At 37.5% G+C, this 25,577-nt stretch overlaps 1 protein-coding gene across 2 annotated transcripts in view; it reads right to left on the minus strand.

Annotated features, from left to right (window-relative positions):
• The window catches only part of LOC108526299 (acetyl-CoA carboxylase 1), a 92,266-nt gene that overhangs the window by 10,573 nt on the left and 56,116 nt on the right, over positions 1–25,577 (minus strand). For both annotated transcript variants that reach the window (XM_017866999.1, XM_017866998.1), the window contains 5 exons: positions 24,319–24,536; positions 23,359–23,514; positions 20,504–20,707; positions 13,899–14,054; positions 11,959–12,105 (listed from right to left, as the gene is read on the minus strand). In XM_017866999.1, coding sequence (XP_017722488.1) covers positions 11,959–12,105; positions 13,899–14,054; positions 20,504–20,707; positions 23,359–23,514; positions 24,319–24,536 — 881 coding nt within the window. The remainder of the gene's footprint in view (positions 1–11,958; positions 12,106–13,898; positions 14,055–20,503; positions 20,708–23,358; positions 23,515–24,318; positions 24,537–25,577) is intronic.

Here is a 25,577-nt window from a genome sequence, read left to right on the forward strand (position 1 = left end):
TTAGTAGAAAAACTGGCAAAAAAAAAAAAAAAAAAAAAAAAAAAGGGTCTGTGGTTTATTTAATACCATTGTATCAATATTTATTTCTTAGTTTGGTAATTATATCATGGTTATATAAGGTGTTAACATTAAGAGAAGCTGGGAAAGGGTATACCAGAACTCTCTAATACTATCTTTGTAACTTTCCTGAAAATCTAAAATTATTTTGGAGGGAAGTAAATTGGATAGCAAGATCACTGTTACTGTTCTGTACAGCCTTATAAGATGATGATTATGAAGACTAGGAAGAGCATTTAAAAATACCCATGATGTAATACTAAATTAGAAAAGGGGTCAGACTCAGGAGCCACATTCTGAGACTCTTCTGAATCCGAATCTAAGATAATTTGACAGAACTGAGATTCAACTTTCTAGCCATATACCCTTAGGTAAGTTATCAACCTCCCTGTACCTCGGTTCCTTCACTGGTAAAACAAGGGTAATAAAAATCTACTGCATAAGTTTGTTGGAAGGATTAAATACATGTTAAGTCCTAGGATAGTGCCTGGTATATAGTAAGTGCATAGTATGAATGACAGCTTCATCAATTGAAAAGCATGTTGAAAAAACAAAAACAAATAAGAAACAGCAAAATGAGGTGATAATTATTGGGATGATGAAATTGTATTGGTTTTTTTTCCATTCTCCAAATTTTTTTGTGTGTGTTTATATTGCATTGATAACTTTAACTTTTTATAAAATAAAAAATAACTGAGAAAAGAAAACTACCAAATACTTCTTCACTGGGTGATAGGTACATGGGAGTTTATATTACTTATGCTTACTTTAGTGTACGTTTGAGCATTTCCATAATAAAAAAAAAAATTTAAGGGGGAAAAAAATCTCACCAGCCTAATCAATTTCCCATATTTTAGAGGAACTAATTCTAGATTGTAGTCATACTACAACAGATCTTATTTATATAAAATTTGAAAGAGATAAACATATGAAAATTAAAAATCGAGACTCACTTTAAAGAGAAAGAAATATCAAGAACTAAGTTTGTTGGGTTATCATTTCATTTTCTAAAAAGAAATGCTCTGCAATGATGTGGTAGAGTGTAAACATATGTATATATAGGTTTATACAATATTAATGTCTCTACCTGAGAAGTAACTGCTTCAGTGTTTTTCTGGTCTGATGGTTAAATACATATTTATATTTTTAAAGTCAATATTTGTACAATAGACAAGAACAGTGCCTATCAGCTAAATACATATTTAGGACGGTACCACATGTATTACAAACATGTACTAAAATCGAAAGCTTATATTTATACAGAACCTTTCATCTTGAAGGGGGCTAAAGAACTTTATAAACATATGTACATAAAAGGACGTCTGCACTGATAGGCAGTGAAGGTACCCAATCACCCACTCCCTATTTCTTCTACCAGTCATGGGTAGGAACACATGGTGTCAACAGATGCAAGTCTGTAACAGCTGCAAAGGCATACAACACAATAATCCAGTTGTGATGCAAAGTCACTGACAGGAAGCTTGCAACTTGAGAATAGCAACTGCTCTCCTCCAGTGTAGAAGCATCATAGCCATTTCCAGCTTTGTGTTTTTAAATTATTCTCTACCAAACTCAACTAATCACTTGACAAAATTGAATTTGATACTGGAAATGGTTCTGAATGCAAAATACTTTCTGTCTGATGATGAAAACTAGGTTGAAAAACGCTTTCCCCTGCCCTTGTTAGATTTAGGGGGAAAAAAAGGGGTCACAACATTCAGGAGAAATGGTTCAAAATATTCTACTGATGAATAGCTTCATCTCAAAGGATTAGGTCATTGCTTCAGAAGACAGTCATATTTCACCCTCTAATTAGTACACTGTAAGTTTTTCAATCAAATTACTTTCTATAGATGGGTCTATCTATATTATATACACAATGGAGATTTCATATAGAAAATTCCACAATCACTATAAAAGTATACACAATGTGACAATGTGATTAGCAATATGACATTCATTGATTTCACCTAAGCCCAATCTGCCGTGTATATTAACTGAAGAATAATGACTAAAGGAGATCCCATCACTGAATCCCCCTTTTTGGGGGTCTTCTCTTTCTCTCTAACATTTGTATCCAGGTGAAACCTGGTGAAAATGACATGCCAGGACTAAGAGCTGAAGGAAGACGGAAGAGCTAAGAAATTAACAAAAAGGTAGCCTACAGCCTGCTTATAAGTGGGTGGGTTTATGGTCTAATGAGTTTTAGACTCAAACAGGCAGTGCCAGCATCTTCTCTGATCACTGCCTCTCTCATGCATTGACTAACCAAGTGGTCCTAGGTACTTACTACAAATTATTTTTCATTACTATAGCCATGAATAAGTATTAAAATATTTAATTTCAGGTTATTTTTCATAACAGAACATTCCAATGAGCAGGTTTATTAGGTTTAGGGTTATCAACCTAAGCTAATTATCTTAAAGTGAAAAAGGGAAGAGGATGAAAAGAGCTACAGTGAATAAGCTAAGGATAAGCAGAAATAAATATTTGTTTCCCTTATACAAGTTCTAACAGAAAATATTTCTCTGTCTACATTCTGATTCTAGAATGAACACGCTCAAGTGAGGGAGGAGGGGATGGGAAGGAGAAGGCAAGCAGAAGAGAACAGTCTTATTTAACTGTTTTTATGTGGGTAAAATGATTTGTGCCACAGTATTTCCATAAGAAGTGGGACCATTATTTTTCTGTAGAAACACATTTGGTTTGAAAAGTATCACTGGACAGGACGTGAAAATCAAACCGAATGAATTATTCACAACCTCCGATCAGAGGTGATCATTATTTCTGATGCTCCAAACAGTGATTAGGATTCTGCCCTGAGATGTCATTTTCTTGCTGAGTAACACCAGCGATACAGAACAGCATTATCTATCTATCCATATATGTATTTTTTCTCCTGGAAGGACCTTGGTTTAATGTTACTATAACTGATAGTGAAAACATGATAATATTAACATTTATTCTGATGGTGCCTATAAATGCCATTAGTCTGACACAAAGTGTCAACACTAATCATGACCCCAAATTAACACCAAAATTGACATCAACATTAATTGTACTATCAGTGTGAATAGAATGTGCAAGCGCACACAGGCACTTTCCAAAGCTGCTGTTGTTACTACAAAATAAAACAATATTAAGCTCAACAAAGAAATTTGCAGGAAAAGCTAAGGGGCAAAACATACCAGGATTTTGTTTTTTAAGGGTGAAAGATGTATCTATCAACTCTTGCTATGCTGTGGGAAGCAGAAAGGGAGTATCTTTGCCCCAGTTGCCTTTCTTACATCTCCACACTTTGACTTGAGCTGTAACAACACCTTTCCATACGGATTTAAATACAGGTTAGGCTGTGGCTGAGATGTTAAAGCTGTATTTGTTATATTCATGCTAAAAGCCTAAAGCTTGAGTTTTTTTTGGAACAGTCTGTAAAAGCTATTGTTCTAATTCTGCTAATGCCAGGAAGATGACTACCCTGCAAGGCCCTTGAGCAGCAATACAAAGAATCCAAGCATGTTAGCACTAACCCAGACTTGGGCATCATCTGCATCATAAAGATGACAAAACTAAGACCCAGAGAGAAGGAACCTGAGCTTGAGTTCCTTTTCAGATACATAGCAAAATGTTACCTCTTTCCCCTTTTTGTATCTTGTATGGAATATTAAATCTGTACTTTTAATTATATACTATCAGAAAATAATTATCATAGTAATTTTAATTCCTGTTAGTCCCTTAATAAAACATATTTGATGAAATATCAGAAAATACTGTATAGGTCTTAAAATACATATTTTTAAGCCATAAGGCTTAAAAGACAATATTTGACTTAATTTGTGCCATTTGCAAAAGCCATGATGAAAAATACGTCAATGCCTTTCCATATTGTATTATTTGCCAGATATCAATGTTCTATTGTTTAGTGTTATGTGATCACATGAAAGAGCTCAAAATGATTTTCTTAAGAGCTGAAAAACTCTTCTTTTCACACTTGGATAATTCAAAAATGGCTGAACAAACTCACCTCAACCTCTCTAGACAGCGATAAAAGGGTAAGAAAAATATAACTTTTAGAGCAAAAAATTTTCATCCCAGAGGTAATTCTTTGAAAATATTATCAAATATTAGAAATAATAGTTTTGAACAGGGGAATTATTTATCCCTGTAACATTTATATACATGAAACCACAGTAATTTTACACATGTACACACAGTAATTTAATAAGCATAGGAATTATTTTTTAAAAAACATGCAGTGGAGCACATAGAAGCCAGTGGTATTTGAGAAATGGGGCCCAGGATTAATTGGTTGATATGGAAATTAACCAAGTTGGCCTACTATAGTCCCAGAAGCCTTGTCCATTAATCATATGAATGAGTGCTGAACTCTGGTGCCCCACGCTACACCTCATTCTCTAGTGTCATCTGTTGCTGTCCTGATGTTCATTATTGCCTCTGGTTGGAGCTGTAAAGTTTCTTGACATAGGGTACTATGTCACATTCTTTTTCAGTAAAATCTTACAACTTAAGACAGGTATAAATACGCTGGCAAGTACATTCTTTTGTTTGAAGGCTATCTCTAGACTTATTTTTGAAAGAAACTAAGGAGCCCTCCACAAGTGCTACTTTAGTGAGCCAGTGGATGCATTAGGATTTTCAAAGTCAATCAAGGTTATTGAGCCTCGTTTTGCTATCAAAAAAATGAGTAAAAACTACTCAACCTGATAAGAAATCTCCAACACCAATAATAGTCATTCAGAAGAAATTCTGAGAAAAGTTTACACATCTCAAAAGAACAGTGTCAGAAATTCATTAGAAGTAATTCCATGGTAGGAAGACTTCTTTTTCAAAATTAGCCTCCATATTTTTCTAATGAGGGATCCAAATTTGGTTTGGAAGATCATTTTAGACAAAGACTTGCAGCCAAATATACTTACTTAGAATGGGAATAAAAGAACAAAAACATAGAATTAAACTATCTTACCATATATGTCACAATATATCTTTCTCTATACTTAATCTCAAGGATTCAAAATTGATTTTTCAAAGCCTTGGTGAAAAATAAGGCAAGCACAAATTATGAATACTTATGTATAACCATAATCATTTATGGATAATCATAATTATACATAATCATATGTATCTGACCCTTTTCTGAGGCGTGTGTGTCTGCTGAGGATCCTAAATGCCACTTATAACAGCTCCTATCTTTAGGGACAGATTGATGCCAAAGACCTTTTTATAAGTTGAACAATCGCCGGCGCAGTGCTCAAGCCTGTTAAATCCCAGCCACTTTGGAGGGCCGAGACGGGCGGATCACGAGGTCGAGAGATCGAGACGCGAGCCTGGTGAACGAGGTGAAACCCCGTCTCTACTAAAAAATACAAAAAACTAGCCGGGTGAGGTGGCGGGCACCTGAGTCCCAGTACTCGGGAGGCTGAGGCAGGATGAATTGGCGTAAACCTGAGGTGGAGCTTGCAGTGAGCTGAGATTCCGGCCATCTGCCTCTAGCCTGGGTGGACATGAGCGAGACTCCGTCTCAAAAAAAAAAAAAAAAAAAAAAAAAAGGTTGAACAATCAATGCATAGACCATGGTCCTGTTTTTCAGACCTGCTTCACTTAGGTCTATTTCAGAACTCGCCTTCAGCATAGTACAATTTAAATATGCCTCTTTTCTATCATATATCTAAAAGACTGACACTGACTCAATTTCTATACGCAGCATGAAAAGGCAAACTGATCTCAAAAGAAGGAAACAAAAGCACAGTAAAGTGCATCCAAATTAGCATCACATTTATGGAACTATTTTGAGGTTAAATTGAGTAAAACAATATAAAAAATCTAATGTTAAATATATGGGTCCTGTGTTCATGAGAAACGGTCTACCCTTTTCTCACCACCAAACCCATAAGCATATACACACTCTCTACAGGCACAGTTTTAGAACATAATGCTTTCCACTAGAATCTGAGTCCAGGATAACCCAAGCAATTCCTTTGAGAGTATGGAAAATGTCAACCAAGTGAATTAAGACAGAGGGTTATGGTGGTTTTTCTAAAATAAGAGATCCTTTGGGTTAAGAGGTCCAGCCTAACAACTGTCAAAATGGATCTACTAATTAATTTCTTCTAATCTTTTAGGCTTATATAAGCTTACCAACTTCCTTTCCCTACCAACTCCTAAATTGTTTTTTTGATACTCAAATTAGAGATTCAAAGGATTATAGTGACATGTAAGTGAGAAGCACAGTCAAAATGGTAAGATTTGTTTAAGCTGGTCAGTAGATGCAGGGGTATTTGTCATAGCACTCTGTATTTTTTTATATGTTTAAAATAAAAAAATTAATGAGATGCTATACTTTGGGAGATACAGGATATCAGTACATTGCCAACAATTAAACAATAATTAAATATGGGTATTAGTAGGGCTGAGCAGTTCCAAAACTGAACCCCTAATCCCCACTGTCCCCACCATTTCACCCCTGACAACATAAAGCAGGACTAAAACCAAAATACCAGTCACGATGGCAGCTAGTCTTTTTTTTTTTTTTCTCAGCCAGAGTCTTACTCTGTCGCCCAGGCTGGAGTGCAGTGGTGTGATCTTGGCTCACTGCATCCCCCGCCTCCTGGGCTCAAGAGATTCTTGTGTTACAGGTGCCTGCCAACATACCCAGCTAATTTATATATATATATGTATATTTTGTAGAGATAGGGTTTCGCCATGTTGGCCAGGCTAGTCTCAAGCTCCTGGTCTCAAGTGATCCGCCAACCTTGGTCTCCCAAAGTGTTGGGATGACAGGCATGTGCCACCATGCCTGGCTGTAAGCTAGTCTTTAAACTTTAATTTACACTACTTTACTTCCTCTTCAATCATTCTCTTCCTTTAAAAAAAAAAAAAATTAGATCCCTAACGTAAGGTACAAAGGATCTTCAACCAAAGAGTTAAAATTGCAATTGCTTATTGTAGGAACACTAGATAAAGGCTACTATACCAACTGAAAAAAGGACACCAGTGAATCTACCTCAACAAACAAGGCAATTCAAGAGGCTCATGTGAATGCTCAGCTGCTGAGAAGGAAAAACCCTGACACCTAGCGTCCATCTGGAAAAATGAAGCCTTAGAGCTACCATAATTCTTAAGAGTGATAGTGTGTGTAGAGGTAACCATCAAACTGCATTCAATTTTCTTTTTTCCTTCTTTTTTTTTTGAGATGGAGTCTTGCTCTGTCACAAGGCTAGAGTGCAGTAGCGCAATCTTGGCTCATTGCAACCTCTGCCTCCCGGGTTCAAGCGATTCTCCTGCCTCAGCCTGCGGAGTAGCTGGGACTACAGGCGTGCATCACCACACCCAGCTAATTTTTGTATTTTTAGCAGAGACGGGGTTTCACCATGTGGGCCAGGATGGTCTCGATCTCTTGACCTCGTGATCCGCCCTCCTTAGCCTCCCAAAGTGCTGGGATTACAGGTGTAAGCCACTGCACCCAGCCCCAGGTGCATTCAACTTTCAATATACTTTCCTCCTAGAAAAACGTTTATACCAAGAATTCCAGTCTCTGAATACCAACCCTTTTTTGGGTATACATCTTGTACCTACTTATTATAACTGCTTCCAAATACAACATCGCAACATCGTCTTCTTATCTCAGTTTTTCATTATGACAGGCATGATGAGACAGAATGTTAAAAAGCTGCCCATGTTCTGATATGGTAAGAAAAACAGGGTCCTAATTTTTACTAGCACTAAAGTTACTATGGTAGTTGACTCTCTAACGTATATTTCAGCATTGCCCAATTTAGAGATTATTGGTCTAGTTCGCAGAGCTGATCAAAAGAAATAAAATAAAAGAATGCTAGTAACTTATTTCAGAATAAACATAAGCATAGTCTCAAGAAGGCTAGAATTTTCTTTGTCCTACCAGGCAAAGTTAAGTTGTTCTCTGTCAAGTCCGTTACAGCCCTTGGCTTGATCTTAGCCTGAGCTTTTTAATAACAGGATTTAGTGCGAAAAGCAGCTGTACTGGATTGCGAACTGTTACTCAAAATGTCCCCACCTGCAATTATAGCTTCCACCAAAGGATCAAAACAGGTTAGTAAACTGGCAGGAAAATGAAAACAATTCCTCCAAAATTGAGAAGTGGTAAAGTAGAACTGTTAGATGGCTGCATTTCTTCTGTACCCAGGCTCAACAGCACACATTCATGTAGCTGTGTATTTACATACAGTGATGGGCATTTCTAGCATCACAGCAGCTAGAAATGAGATCAGTTTAGTCTATGTTGCAATCACATTTTCCTCAATTTTCATCTTTACTTGAAACTATTAAGAAAAATCTTGGACAACTCATCTTTGGAGCTATTTGCAAGTAACGTAGTTCACAGATTTAGTCTGCATCTTTTTTATTCCTACTCTAAATTCATACTAAATGTAATGCCATTCAAATATGACAATGAGAAAAACGTGTTCTCCTATACCTTTCCTCACGCATTAGGTGGTATTCCTTTAGTTACATCTTTCCTTATGGGGAAGGGACAACTAGGAAAACAGAAAGGAGATAGTAGCTAATACTGCATCAGAAAAGCTCTTTCTCCTGCTCTAAACACAGGCATAAATGTTCAAAATGCAGGTCACATCTCTACTGAAACAGCCAATATTCCTCCTCAAATGGCAAAGAAGTTACCTAAAACTAAATGGAACTGAATTGGTCCAAGTCCTGGTCCCATTACCTTTTTACCTATTTACTGTCCTACAAAAAAAATTAGAAAGACTGGCCACCCATACAGTCGATGGTCTGATAAGTGCAGGTTTTCTGCCTTCGATCATGGAGAAAAGCACCTCAATTCATGGGAAAACTCTAAAGGAATCTCTCATTTTACCTTTACTCCTTATATCCATGTGCTAGTTTTCAAACCCAGAAACTCCAATCCTTCAAGGTAATACCACCCACAATGATGACCAGGTAGAGCCGTCACTTTTGGAGAACACCACATTATGATGATTTAATGTCTACATAGCACCAGTGCATTTACATTGAGCCTTGGCTCTCAGAACATTAATAGCTCAAATTTTTATTCTTTTTTAATAAAACTATTTCTCAAGGCTCTGTTCATATGCCCATTCTCTTTGGGACAGGACAGATTTGCTCCAAATCTCATCAGCATGAGCTCTTTTCATTCCCTTCACGTCATTCTTGGGGTAATATGTAGAGTGCCAGGTTCATGACAAACTTGCTCTTTGGCCAAAGAAAATTAAACCGCAATAGCTGAAAGTCAACTTGCCCTGATAAAACTGGGCTCAGCATGAGGAAATACATCCTACTGACACCTCGTCATCTCTTAGGCACAGCTGTCCCTCAGAGTTCTGACTGCTGAAACTCCATCCTTAGATTGGTCAGTCTCTCAGTAGACATGCTCCATTGTATGTTCAAGCTATTGGTAGCAGAGTTTGATACTAATATCCCAACCTCATTCCTGTTGTGCAGTGCCCTATAATCTAGCTAAGGCCAATGACTGACTTCACCAGCCATCCTGGGCATTAGTCACTAACTGCTCACAAAAGAACATCAGTCTCACTCCTCCCGAGCTCAAAGGCTCAGAAACAGCAAGCTAACACTCAGCCTCAATCCTAGTCAATCATTTGAAAACAAAAAGAGAACAAAGAAAATAGGCAACTAAGGAGGGAAAACTGTAGAAGCAGAAGAAAGTGAGAACTGACAAAAAACTCAAAATCTTTTGAACAAATACTATTCACTTTCTGGTTTCAAAACTATTAAAGCACTGGACAAAGGAAAACATGTGGCTCCTATACTATATCTACTACTACTCATAGCTATAGTCCTAGGCAACTGTTTAAGACATATCTTTTCCACTAAGGTTTGTTAGGTCTTAAAGGGGTTAAAAAAAACCTTTAATTTTTAAAAAATTCGTGTGTGTGTGTGCGTGTGTGTGTGTGTGTGTGTGTGTGTGTGGTCTTTGGGTACAGAGGCCCGTATAATAAGACTATTTGTATTCATACTGGCAGAGTAAACACTACATGTTCATGCCCAGGCAGCTCTGTGCTTGTAATTTCAGCAAGAACAGAGCTCTGTCCCTCTGGGACTTCACTATTCCCTGAGTCTCCATTCGCTCAAACACAGAATGAGGGCAGAAAGAAAGCAGGAGAGAAAGATCATGGCAAGGGGTTTCACACAGCACTGCAGCTAGCTTTCACGTGGCCAAAAATCTCATTTTGTGTTTTAATTACATTAGTTAAAACCATTTTACTCTCAGCCCCATGTTCACAAGGGTGCCTTCCATTCCTGAAGACTACACTGTTCAATGAATCAGAATTTAAGTCTAGCACAATGAAGCTTTTCTTTGCTGCTGAGGGGCTCACTAGGCATATGCTACATACAGTGGCACAAACCTGTTTCAACTTTGTGTGCTGATGAGTATATATTTATGCTTGTCAAAATGTTTTGCATCCTCCCACCACAATCCTCTTGACTTTGCTATTTGTTGAGACTCCTACAAGTCTGATAGTCTCCATCTGGTCCAATGCTTGCATCCATCTTGATACCAAATCATCTACTATTGGCATCCACTGGCATATTACTGAAATAGCCACACACCTTGTATATATAGTGAAATTTTTTGAAAAAGATTTAATAAAATAGAAACAAACTGCTTATCATTTCCAAAGGTCTACCCAGCCTATTTATGGTGAACACACAGGTAAAGATTACTCCTTCAATGGAATGAAATCTATCTAGGGATTCTATTTAAGGTTGAAATAAAAATATCTCTCTTTTTATGTTTGTTACTGGTATTGTCATTGTTATAACTGTACGTTAGGAGCACAGTTAGAATCAGAAAGAATGATAATGCATGGACAAGAGTATGAGAGTATACGGCAAAATATGCCTTTTTATCACTCTTCATGGGTCTCTCTGAGAGAAAGGATACCAAGGCTAGAAAATGCATTCTTGGGATAATTATAAAAAAATGGGTTCTTGTTACATTCTTTTATGTTTGAACCCCTAATTCTGATTAAGCCCTTTCAAGAACACATTTATCATGCTCACAACAGCACCAGATCAAATGAATTGGGCATGGAAAAGACACTGAAAAATGCATTTATTAATATGAATCCAAATAAGAAAAAACATTAGGCAAAACTATACTTTAAATGTTTTCATTATAGAAAATCCCGGCTGGGCACCATAATCCCAGCACTTTGCATGGCTGAGGCAGGCAGATTGCTTGAGCTCAGGAGCTTGAGACCAACATGGTGAAACCCCATCTTTAGAAAAAAATACAAAAATTAGCCAAGTGTAGTGGTGCACACCTGCAGTACCAGCTACTCAGGAGGCTGAGGTGAGAGAATCACTTCAGCCAGGGAAGTCAGGGCTGCAGTGAACTGAGATTGAGCCACTGCACTCCAGCCTGTGTGACAGAGTGAGACACCATCTCAATAAAAGAAAAAAGAAAAAAAGAAAATCCCCAAATTTCAGACATAGACAGAAACAGGGAAAATAATCTATTTTCATGTACCTATCACCTAGCTTCAATGATCAACTCATGACCAACCCTGTTTCATCTACACACCCACCCTCACACCTCTTTATTTAGAAGCAAGTCATTGCATCTGTAAATGTTTCAGTCTGTATCTCTAAAAGAAAACAATTTTCCTTTTTAATTTTTTAAAACTGAGTTCTTTGTGTTAAAACAATACTATTTTAAAAAGCAAAATCATAATACCATTATCACACCTAGAAAATTAACAATTTCTTGATACCCAGTCAATGCTCTCTCCAATAACTCTCCGAACAAGACTACCATGCTGCAGTGCTATTTAATGAACACCTCACAGAAAGCTGGTACTAGTGGGCACAGAGATAAGAAAGGGAAGGGGAGTTTCAACTACTTGCCTCATTTCCTCCTGGAAGCCTGTTCATGTGGACCAGCTGACCTTGATCATCCAATACCAGTTCAGTGTAAGTCAGCATGTCAGAAGGCAGAGGGGGAGATGGAAGAAATGCTTGAGTGGACATAGACTCCCAGAGTTTGATCAGGGACTAGTGGAGAAAAGAAGTTTGACTAATCAGTGACAATAACTTCAATACAGACAAAAATAATTATTAAGATTCAGTCAATCTGGTTTTGCTTTCTTTTCCAAGTGTTCTGCAGAGTGTAAACATTAGACTAAATTCTCCAGCTCCCATTCTCAGTTAAAATAGATTTGTAATTATTTTTTACATGCCAAAAGTCAGGCACTTTTCCAACAAAGTCAAACTACTGAGTGATTCCAAATCAGCACCAGAGCATTAACAAACAGGAAAGACCCAACACTATCCTAGGAATACTAACATTAGAAAACTAAATAAGTAGCATCAACTCCTTAAAACAAAGAAAAAGAAAATCCTAAAGAAACTTGACAACAAAGGAATATCCAGGAAAATTACATGACACTCAGCTAATAAAAAGAAAATCCAAGAAGGCCAGAATGAAGTTTCTACTAGAAATTCCAGGGAAGAAACCTCTTTCTAATATTTTTCATAGCTGTAGGACCATACACAGGAATTAGCTCACTAGATGTGTGTGACTATTTGTAAATGTGCAGATCAATTCTGCTCAGTTCTGAAAAAAACAGACATACCTATTCATTTAAAAAATATTATAATTTCCATTCCCAACTTCCTATAAATAAATCCCTCGTGAAGTGAGAGCTAGTTCAGCTCTTTCTTTGCTTGCCTCAAAGCAACATTTGAAGCCTAAATGACTCATACATACCTATGTGTCCTAATCACTGTATTTATGCCTATTACATAGGAAGAATTACTTAGAATGTGATTTATATTATATTTATATAGAATGTGATTTATATTATATTTATAGCACTGGCATTGGGAAACAGAATTAACACTCAGCTTTTACGCTAGCAATGCTATAAAAGGGAAATACCAAATGAAGGTATCTTTCAGGAGACAGAACTTGTAAACAAATGGTTGCATAGAGGTAATCTCTTATATTTGTGAATAACACAGAAATTCTACATAGACTGTTTACTAAGGCCACATATATTACTCTACTAAAATTCAAATGTGGTAATACTGGTAGTATTGACTAGGGAACTTGGAAAAATCCTATATTCATAGATTTTTTAAAAAAGGACAAATTCAGTATTCTTTTGATACCTTATTCTTTATTGGCTGCATTTTCTACTGGTGATATACTTTTCTTGTCTTCTATTGATAGAAGAAAAATCTGCGGCATAGAGATGATTCACCATACAGACTGAAGGAATTTATTTTCATATAGAGGTTGAAATTCATAATGTTGTATTTTCTCATGCTAGTTTTTATTCAGCTATAATAAATCTCCCACAAAAAACTTATACTCTAAACTGTGTACCATGAACTCTACATCCATTTGTCTATGCTATCTATATTGATTCTCATCATATTAATCTAGGCTATCAACTAGGAACCAGGGTTATCTTGGAAAATGAGAAGTAAAGTACCAGATCTCTTTTTTAATATCCATAATTTGAATATAGACTTAGGAAATACACATATAACTCTTCACACAAGTCACTGTAAACTATCACCACAGGCAAATAATCTTAGTTTACTCTCTCCTACTCAATAGAGACTTCTATTCTCACCATTTCTCTCATTAATTCATAAATAACCATCCAATATCTGAGCTGGCAGTCACCAACCCTCAAATGAAACAGAAATGAAAACAGTGTCAAGATATTTCTTGCCTTTTGTGGAGTGCCCCATTCTAGCCAAAACTGCATCTGATGGAAATTCAGGGAAACCCTGCCTCCTTAGAACATGTCAGACCCTCCGGTTTGGCATCTTACCTGCCGAAACATCTCTGGGATATCATATATGTATGTTGTCCCTAAGGACTGTGCCTGGAACCTCTTTGATTGCAGCAGGTCTTTGGTCACATAAGGAGTATTGATTAACATTCCATGCAGTGGTCCCTGTTTGTCTCCATATGCCTGAAACATGATCTGCAAGAAAAAAAAAGGCATGGGGAGTTAAGAGACAGAAAAAAAATCAGAGAACTGCCTAGAGGGGCTTTTTTGCACAAATGCTATCTATTCGAAAACATTTTTGGTAGGTTGAGTAGCTGAGCTATATCTCTTAACATTGGGTACTTGGTGGTCTCACCTCTCCACAGATTAACCAACTCCAAAAATATATATATATAACCAGCCATACACCATAACTGCTCTCACTTTTAGATTAGTTGAAATAAACAACAAAGCAGGCTGGGTGCTGTGGCTCACAACTGTAATCCCAGCACTTTGGGAGGCCAAGGCGGGCAGATCACGAGGTCAGGAAATCGAGACCATCTGGCTAACACGGTGAAACCCAGTCTCTACTAAAAATACAAAAAAATTAGCTTGGCATGGTGGCAGGCGGCCATAATCCCAGCTACTCGGGAGGCTGAGGCAGGAGAATGGCGTGAACCTGGGAGGCGGAGCTTGCAGTGAGCCGAGATCACGCCACTGCACTGCAGCCTGGGTGACAGAGCAAGACTCCATATCCAAAAAAAAAAAAAAAGAATAAATAAATAAACAAGAAAACATGGTGCACATTTCACATCCCAAAGACAGACTGACCATGCTAGCCATCTAAAGTGAGTTGAATGTCATATACTCAGAAATGAAGTACATCAACTAACTAGTCTGAGCAGCCCTAGTATTGAAGTTGAAGAACAGCTATGCAGTAAAGATAATTCTCTTCTTTCCCCAATGGCAGAAGGCCAGATCAAGACTCTACTATATCATCTTTGCTTTAGTCCTTTAGTCCACTTGATTAGATGGTACTTCATAAGTATTACTATCTATGCAAAGGCTTCAAAGATTTCTGCCAGAAGTGGATTTCATCCATCCATCTAGATAGTTAATTCTTGTTAGCCCATGAGACATAGCCTCATATTTTACATACAGTAAAATAACTATATTATATTAAATTATGTATATTAAAAACATATACATATATATACGTATTTACTTCTCCTCAAGGTACTGTCTACAACTAGTGAATAGCTCCTGCAATACCTATATTGTCACATAATGAAATCACTACACTGGTTTTTAATCATTTTAACTCAAATATTTCTAGAGGAGTGCTTCATACTCCATATATTTAGATAGTTTTATTTGCTTATGAATATTTATAAGGGATGCCATTATTTCAATTCAATTAATATTTATTGAGTGCCCAGAGGTTGTATAACACTAAACTAGGCACTTTATGCATGGATACATAAAATATAAATTTCCAATGCAGTGAATACAAATGGAGATTGGGATGTAAGGGTATGTGTATACCTACATATCTATTCAGACCTACAAAATAAGCACAAGTCTACCATTAATGAATAGATTTGTGAACCTGATATATATGCACAAGAATAGAATTAAGTACTTTCCTAAATCCTGGGTACAGTTCATCTGTAAATCCTTAGCCCCTTAGCTCAGAGGAATGAGTGTTCTGCTAATTTGTCAATCAGGTCCTATTATGAGGAAAACATGTCTCAGGCTGCTTTAAAGGCCCAGAGACTGGAGCTCCCAGTCCCCTTCCATAAGGTCAATAGGAAAAGTCACCCTGGTGGAAGCAGAATTAGTAATGTCTTAGGAATGTCAGAGTAAAAGCAATAATGTTTTAAGAGATTCAAAGTGTTAAGTAAGGCTAGGGTACAATATGGGAAAACTGTACTCAGCAGGTAAGCTGAACCAAAATAAGACAATGGGGTAAACGCAGCAGCTTCCTAGAACTACATTTCTTGTCTGCTAAGAGAGACAAGACCTGTAGGTATAGGGTTTGAGGCTCAGTTTGGCCAAGTTTTGGGATGAAGACACACTGGTCATAGTTAAGCAACATAATCGTGCACTGAGGAAGGGGATTGGAGAAAACAATCTAGGTACATACTAGCAAGACTCCATCTCAAAAAAAAAAAAAAAAAAAAAAAAAAAGGAAAAGAAAAGAAAAGAAAACGAGAATTAGAGTTTCAGTCCTTTTTTATTTTTTTACGGTTTTTTTTGAAACAGAGTTTTGCTCTTGTTGCCCAGGCTGGAGTGCAATGGCGTGATCTTGGCTCACCACAACCTCCGCCTCCTGGGTTCAAGCAATTCTCCTGCCTCAGCCTCCCAAGGAGCTGGGATTACAGGCATGCGCCACCACGTCCAGCTAATTTCGTACTTTTAGTAGAGATGGGGTTTCTCCATATTGGTCAGGCTGGTCTCGAACTCCCAACCTCAGCTGCTGGGATTACAGGTGTGAGCCACCACACACAGTCAGTCTTTTTTAATATCAATAATTTGAATATGGACTTAGGAAACATACATGTAACTCCTCACACAAATCGTTGTAAACTATCATCACAGGCATGTGGTCTTAGTTTACACTCTCCTACTCAATAAAGACTTCTATTCTCATAATTCCTCCCACTAATTCATACAGAACCATCTAATATCTGAGTTGGCAGTCACTAATCCCCAAATGAAATAGAAATGAAAACAGTGTCAAGATATTGCCTGCCCTTTGGGGGTGCCCCTTGCTAGTCAAAGCTATATCTGATGGAAACTCTGGAAAGCCTTATTTCCTTGGAACATGTCAGAGCTCCCGGTTAGTCACCTCACCTGCCAAAACATATCTGTGAATATAAACATTTTGATAAATGAATGTAAAAATTTTGATAAATCCATAAAATGGGGTTGGGTATGGCAGCTCAGACCTGTAATCCCAGCACTTTGGGAGGCCAAGGTGGGAGGATCCCATGAACCCAGGAGTTTGAGACAAGCCTGGGCAACATTGTGGGACCCTATCTCTACAAAAAATTTAAAAACTAGCTGGGCATGGTGGTACACACCTTCAGTCCCAGTTACCTGGGAGGCTGAGGTGGGAGGACTACTTGAGCCCAGGAGGTTGAGGCTGTGGTGAGTTATGATTACAATACTGCACTCTAGCCTGGGCAAAATAGTGAGACTCAAAAGATAGAGATAGTGATCTCAAAAAAAAAAAAAAAAAAAAAAAAAAAAAAAAATAAAAAAAAAAAAAATCCATGAAAGCGGAATACTATTCAAAAATGAAAAGGAACATACACATAATCTATGTAACATGGCTGAACCTCAAAAATATTACGCTGAGTAAAATAAGCTAGACACAAACTAGTACACATTGTTTAAATTCTAGGACAGGCAAAACTAATCTATAGTGACAGAAAGTAGATCAGTGGTTGCCTAAGGCCAGGGTTGGTGCTTCTACCTTTGACTGCAAAGGCAAATAAGAGAACTTTCTGCAGTGATGAGATGTTATCTACCATGACTGTGTAGTACTTACATGGTGTATACATTTGACAGAATGAATTGAACTGCACACACAAAAGGAGTCCATTTCTTTATAGGTAAATTGCACCTCAATAAAGGCGTTATTTATTATTTTTAGAGGCAGTGTCTCATTCTCTCACCCAGGCTGGAGTGTGGTGTCATGATCATAGCTCATTGCAGCCTCAAACTCCTGGGCCCAAGTGATCCTTCTGCCTCAGCCTACTGAGTAGTTGGTACTACAGGTGCATGCCACCATGCCTGGCTATTTTTTTTTTTTTTTTTTGGTAGAGACAGGGTCTTGCCTTGTTGTGCTGGCTACTGTCGAATTCCTGGGCTCATGTGATCCTTCCACCTTGGACTCCCAAAGTGCTGGGATTACAGGCATGAGCCACCATGCCCGGCCCAAAGATGATTTTAAAATGCTATTTTTCTTTTTTTTTTGAGATGGATTCTTGCTGCATTGCCCAGGCTAGAGTGCAGTGGCACGATCTCGGCTCACTACAACCTCCGAACCCTGGGTTCAAGCAATTCTCCTGTCTAAGCCTCCTGAGTAGCTGGGACTACAGGCCCCTGCCACCACGCCTGGCTATTTTTGTATTTTTAGTAGAGATGGGCTTTCACCTTGTTGGTCAGGCTGGTCTCAAACTCCTGACCTCAGGTGATCCACCCGCCTCGGCCTCCCAAATTGCTGGGATTACAGGCATGAGTCACTGCACCCAGCCTAAAATGTTATTTTTCTCTTACACTGCACAATGGAAATCAATTCACTTATGCAATGGATTACCCAAATCTCTTCTCCCCATTATGACTGCCTGACATCAGTGTTCATTACAGCCTATAGCACAAAGACTGTACAAGGAAAATGAAACAAAATAAAACTCAAGCCAATCAACCTTGTTCCTTATTGGCAGATGAATAAACGATGTGCTAGGGCAAGAGGCTGATAGTAATAGGAGTTCCTGAATACTCAACTATCTATGTTAGTTCCATTTTCTACTATAATGAACACAGTAACTAAAAACTGGTAAAGTATATGTTTTAGAAGTTCGTGAAAATATGCACACATTTTATATATCACACAACTTTCACCAGAAGCCATCAAAAAGATTTCAGAAAATAATTTCTGACCCATAGTCTGCTCCCTTAGAACCCTGTACTTATTTATAATAGCACATATTTGCCACAGAGAAACAAATCATTTGTCTTCTTCCATTGTGATGTAAATTTCTTGAGTACAGTTTGCTTTTTGTCTTTATATGCATAGTGCCTGACATACTATAAGTAGTCAATCAATATTAAATTAAAAAAACAAATGAATGAATAACAGACATGGTTTGGTATTAAATGAATACAATGATTCATTAAAGAAAGGGAAAACCAGTTTGACAATAAGCACCATGAAGGCATTAGGAGCACCAGAACTGGGTTGGAGGCTGCTCCTTTTGTCAGTTTCCACCTCTAGCCACAGGCTCAAAAGTTAGTTCCCGGGTGGCAGTGGCTCCTGAACTCTCTCAAGTGAAGAGCCTGTAGACCACTTCCTTCAGGGCTTTTAAAATATGCAGGACGCTAGGTAAAAGGGGTTCTCCTTCAGGCTGAAGGTGGTTTATTCATTCTTTCAGACGCTTATTGTGTGCTTATTCTGTACCATGTGTAATACTAAACCCCGATTGAAGGCATCTGTGCCTTTCATGTTCCTGTGTCACCATTAGCTAGCATGAGGGAAATCTCAGAGTTTCCTAATAAAGGAAAGGAAAAAAAAAAAGTAGTTATGAAGAACAAACATATTTATCAAAAACATTAAAATCTCAAGTGGCCATCTTACTTTTCACAAGAATAGACCTGCCTTGAAGCTATTGTAGAAGTTAATTAAAACATCCCTACCCATCGAAAGCTTTGACTAAAAATGTCTTTAAAGTTGTACTAAAAAAACATCAAATACAGCAAAAAATATTGAATACCCTTTCTCTTGGTCACCACTCACGCTCTTGCGCACTCTCTCTCTGTGTTTTTAACTGCTGACTTCTCATAGGATAGATTTCTCTAGCCACCTCACTGGGAATCAAAGCACAAAATGAAAGGTCATTCTGACAACGGTCCAAACTGAGATTCTTAAAAATTCATCTTCAAAAGATTGAAAAATGTATTTTCCTGACTCTATTCCTGGATTTAAAAGGATATAGATAAAAACAAGAGACACATAATCTCTCCCTGGCACCCAAAGCATGGAATAGACTGAAACTCCTGTTTATGTATACTGGAGCATGTTCATCCTTTAATCAGAAGAAATGTAATTCTTGAATTCAGGTCAAAGCCATAAAATAATATCCTAGTTCTTCAAAAATGTGAACAATGGTGAACCAACCTAATTTCAGTATCATAGTAACAAGCCCAAATATTTAGAAACCGACGTAGTAAAAAAGATTAAAAGGGAATTATCTGCTTCACAGAATTAGTGTACTGACTCACTTTCTATTTTTACATTCTCAATTTTCCTACCTGAAAACGGGTTTAAATTTGCCACTTTGTTCTTGTATAATATATGACACCCTGAAATCTCTGAAGGAAAGGAAACAACATAATAGATAACAATAAATATGATAAAAACAGAAACAGAACACAATAGATAAACATGATAGTCACTGATGATGGGTAGGGCTCACGCCACTATACTATGTTGAAATTTTCCTTCTTTAACATAGAAGTTGGTGACATAATCCAACAATTCTCTTTTCCTCACTTGCCAATGAGTAGTTTAATTATGGTGAAAACAGAAAGGATGCATCTGACCAGAGATTAGATTGCTGAAATAACCCACGAGCCCTCTAAAAAAAGAGCCCTAAACTGCAGAATAACCTCTGGAGTCAGGTTCACTTGGCATCTGTTAGTGCTCACCAATACATAACAAATGGTTAATGGTTTTATAACAGCCATGATAGAGAACATAGGCACATCTTAAAAGGCAGATGAAGTTTTTCAAATTCATACAATCATTTAATCTCATAGAGGATAACCCCACCAGGTGAACCAATGGGATTTGTGAGTTTGGGTCTTCTATAACAAGGGCGAGTGTCTTATCTGTAGGACCAAATCGAAACTCTGAGGAGCCTGTTTGAGTATTGTACCTGTGCTGTCCTGGAGTCAGTCACTTCCTTGTATAGGCTGATATCCAAGTAATAGCCAGACTCGTTTGTCAGGAAGAGGCGGATGGGAATTGCTTTTCCAGTTGGTGTCAGGCGAATGTTGATTTTCAGTTCTGCCTGGAGGACGCGCAATTTCCACAGGCGACTTCCATACCGCATTACCATGCTCCGCACAGATTCCTCAATCTGACACAGACACATTACCAAGCACAAAACTTAAATATCTTGTAACTACGACCTGTTTCAGGTCTGCCCATATTTGAGATAGAAAGGCTAAAAAAAAAAAGAGGTTGGTTTGTGGAGATGCACACCTTACAAAAAGTGGTCAGATAGTTTCTCCCCAAATCTATTCTTTCTTGGAACAAGTCAGGGACAATTTCATGCTGGCCTGGCATTGGAGTCGTTTTCTCTGGATAACAACACCCAAATCTCTGCAACTCCTTACCCTTTCCCAATTATATTCATATTCTATATCAAAGATCTGCAATATCTAAAATTACAAGCCATGGGATTTAAGAGGAAGCCCCAAATAAGAATAAAATCTCGAGTTAAATAGCTATTAAGTAGCATTTATATGCATGGTAACTATGTTTCATTACACTTACAGGACTTTAAATCAACATAGCAATTACCACCATGAGCTTTTTTCCATACAATTTTATTAAACTTTATAATATATGTCTCTCGGTAAATTGCATAAATTAAAGAAAGGCAATTTGTAGGTGGTGCTAGAACATTCTCTCTCAACAGAGCTCTGAAGCTTGGCCACTGCTAAGTCAATCTAGGATTTAAGAAGATGGGGCAGATGTTCCCACGTTTCCCTAAGTTTATACCAAGGCAGCTTAATGCTCTTAGTTTTTAGAGGTAGGACAGTTATTTTAACTAAATGACCTTAGACATGATTTCTTGTTATTTACATACTAAAGCAAAACTTTTTTTCCCCCAACATGGCTGCATAGAACATAATGCAGCTAGAACATGTTATTCGAAATTAATGTTTCCTTAAATGAAGTATCTTTCTAAAATGCTTCCTCAACTTCTTAGAAAATCTCAAGAATATCTTACATTCCCTTTCTCTTGTGATTCTTTAGTAGTATGTGCCACCCTTGCAGTTTGTTTCTGCACCACAGAATTTTAAGTTAGAATGAATTTCAGGGAGTTAACCTCTATTATCACACTTAATTGCTAACCAAGAGACATTTATCCATTCTTTTCTTAAGGAAACAAAAGCCAACAATCTTTATGTACAGAAAATTGGCAGCTATCTATCATTAGAAAAGCAGAGTCAGTGTATATAGGTGGTTAGAATGAAAGCTGAGGCTGATCTGAAAAACTCAGAAAAAAGGTAAGCCAAATCTAAAAAAATACAGCTGTACAGTGTCCATGCCACGTTTTAAGTCTCCCAGCTTATTAGTGCCAGAATGCTTAGGAGAAGTTTTGCTTAAACTAGATGATGCAATTTGAGTCAAAAGAGTAGCCCTGTCCTTGGCTTTCCTTACAGACAAAAGCAACCCATCATTAGCTTGGAATTTTGAAGGGAAAAAGGTAGAAAACTACTTCTCAGATCTCAGATACTAAGTTCAAGAAGCAAAAGTCTACCAGGGATGATGACTTATGCCGGTAATCCCAACACTTTGGGAGTCTGAGGCAGGAGGATCGCTTGAGGCCAGGAGTTCAAGACTAGCCTGGGCAACATAGCAAGACCCTGTCTCTATAAGAAAAAAAGAAGAAGAAGAAGAAGAAAAAAAAAAAAGCAGCAGCAGCAGCAAAAATTCATGCCTACAGTTGATCTTGAAAAAGGGAGATACTGGTTCTCCTATCTAAATTCCACAGTATCATGATAGAAAGAGTTAGAAGGGGCCAGGCATGGTGGCTCATGCCTGTAATCCCAGCACTTTGGGAGGCCGAGGCAGGCGGATCATGTGAGGTCAAGAGTTGGAGACCAGCCTGACTAACATGGTGAAACCCTGTTTCCATTAAAAATACAAAAATTAGCCGGGCATGGTGGCAAACGCCTGTAGTCCCTGCTACTCGGGGAGGCTGAAGCATGAGAGTCTCTTGAACCTGGGAGGTGGAGGTTGCAGTGAGCCGAGATGGTGCCACTGCTCCAGCCTGGGTGACAGAGTGAGACTCTGTCTCAAAAAAAAAAAAAAAGAAAAGAAAGAAAGCATCAGAGGGAGCAGAAACAGAGAGCAACTTGTCTTTATTACACTGGGGATAAAAGGTCAAGTACAAAATCACCTTGTTTTTCTTCCTTAAATTATATACAATGCATTTTAGAATAGACCCTCAGGGAAGAAAATATACATAATACATGTGAAATTCCTTATCAGCCAAATTCTCTCCCTGTGGAAAAACACTAGAGAGAGATAGGTTAGACACTTTGAGAAGGTGCATTATCTCACTAAGGCCACCAGGTAATTAACATTTAGGGCACAGAAGCAGTAATTTAGCCAAAATGCTTAGTAACAGTAAAATTAATAATTCCAGATGAGAAATAGTAGGGAATAATACAAAACTGGACCACTATTACAGCAAATATCATAAAACAGGTACCAACAAAAGAAAAGGTTTTCACGTTTTTGTACTGCTTATAATTGACCAGCAAGCTAACACCATACCACCTTCAGCGTTGAGAACTGTTTTTTTAATGGCTATATCAAATTTTTGACATTGTCCCAGAAACTCAATCTTATAAACATTCTATAAACTTTATAGATTAAGGGCTCAACAGCCTGAACAAGAGTACCTGTTTCCAAGTCCAAGTGAGATAAATATGAATGAACTTCTGTGCTTATGCTTGCTAGTGCTGGGAGAGAAGTTAAGGAGAAATGTACCTTTGATGGGTCCATGATAACCGTGGGCACAAAGTTGAGGAAGATGTGGTTACAGTCAGTGCGGACATTTGTATTGTTAAAAGCAACTTCCAACTCATCCATGGCTTCCAGGAGTAGCCGCTCCCCTTCATTTTGCAGATATTCAAAAGAAGCTTCCTACACAGGAAGAAAATAATCAACATTAGTGTATTTTAAAAGAGGCAATAAAGAAATGGCTATTATAATCACTTAAGTGGCAGTATGTCATGAATCATAAGGCACCTGGTGAAGACACTATCTTTCTCCCTAGAGTCAGTCCAGTAACCACAGGGAGCAGGGGCAGGCAAGGGTCAGATAAAGAGTCCATGTCAGCCCTTTCTCCTTACTCTTAGTGTATCATTTCCTTCCAAGAGGTAGAAATGCTGGGCATCCTCATAGCTGTAAGTTCAATAGGATGATATTTCACATATGCCAAACAGAGCTATTTAGAAAGGAAAAGCTGAAGAAAGGGTACAGCTTTGGGATATAATAATAATGAACACATCAGGAAGTGCCTTGCTATATACAGACACTATCCATACCTCCAGACAGGTGTACAATGGGATCGCCTCTTTCCTAACTTATCTCCTTATGCTCTATCATCACCCAGTTCTTCCTGGGATTTTTCTGTTTGTATGCTTTTTCTTTTCTTGAGTGCTATTATGCTTCTGCTACTAAGAAAATCAAATTAAAGTGGAAAACGAGCCTTCATTTTAATTTTTTTTCAGATGCACTTTCTGCTTTGTACAAAAAAAAGCCTTTATTATACGAAATATTTACTTTTGTAAACATTGAAAGAGAATAAGAACCTTGATTCAAAAAATGAAAACCTGATTTTTTTTATGCTCTTTCTCAGCAGAAGCATAAAACCTGATTTTGAATCATATATATTACTCTGTTCCTTCCCTCAGGGATGACATCCCATTAAAGTACAGCACCCACCTTGGTGACCAGATCAGAATGCCTGATGATTGCACGAACAAAGAACCTGTAGTCTGTCACTTCTGTGCCCACTTCCACCTTGGCTGCCCCGAGATACAGGTGCATCTTGTGATTAGCACATGGAATGGCAGTGAGGTCAAAATTTCTCATCCGGTTCAGCTCTAACTGGAAAGCCAGAGCAGGCTCCAGATGACGATAGATACGATCCTCCTCAAACTGAGTACAAGAATCAGAAAAAACAGCTCACAAGAGGCAGTTACAACACTATACTATGAATGTGAATGTAAAAGAGATGCCTGAAAATAGAAACATAAGCTATGATGTGCTAATGAGCAACAAAAATGAGCTATGTTCAAGGCTAATGCTATAGCTTACATAAGATTAGGCACTAAAGTACCTATTATATACGTACTTTATAGGATGATATTTCTAAACTTTCATCATTCATGCTTTTACAAGTGGTGATGATATGCATTAAAAACTAACCAAAAAACCTCAATTTCCTTAGAACTCCTGCAGCATTTAATGTCTTTATATAATTCATTTTTATATTAATTACAGTCTGCTTCACATTAATATCTACTTCACATGCCAATATTTTGTGCTTACCTAACTAATCTAAAAGTTTTCTCACTTATGGTAAGTACAAATGACATAATAAATACTCAACAAACAAACATCATACAATTTTTTAATTAAAGAGATATTTGGCTTTGGAACACTGTATCCATAGATATATAATTACTTATAAATGTTTTTTAAAAGTTGCACTGGTATATAACTTTACTGTATTTACTGTATATGTACTGTATGTTTCAGTGAAACTAAATTATTTTTCTGGAATACATGTCAATTGAGTGAATGGAGAGAGAGAGTCAAAAATATAAGCCGGTAACAGGAAGAAAGCAACATGGTCTGAAGTTTTGTATTTTCAAATTGAAAAACAAATGCACATCAACTAGAGTTGAGTATTGGTGAACTATTTGTAGATAACAAGAATGGTCCTTTAATATCACATCATTACGATTATTCTACAGAACAAGGATGATTTGGAAAGGTATCACCTTCATTGAGTAGCTCAATACATTTGGTTGTTTCCTAAGCCAAACTCTTTCAGAAAGGAATCGGTTTTAGTTCTAAGACACATGTAAGGCAACAGGAAGCACAAGTTCAATAAGAGAAAAAAGAATGGCAAGAAGAACATATGGCAAAGATAAGTCACTCTTGGGCTTTTAAGAAAAAGTAATTTTTTTTTTTTT

This window comes from Rhinopithecus bieti, unplaced genomic scaffold (assembly GCF_001698545.2).
Source record: "Rhinopithecus bieti isolate Rb0 unplaced genomic scaffold, ASM169854v2 scaffold_1853, whole genome shotgun sequence".
In the NCBI taxonomy this organism is placed as follows: Eukaryota; Metazoa; Chordata; class Mammalia; order Primates; family Cercopithecidae; genus Rhinopithecus; species Rhinopithecus bieti.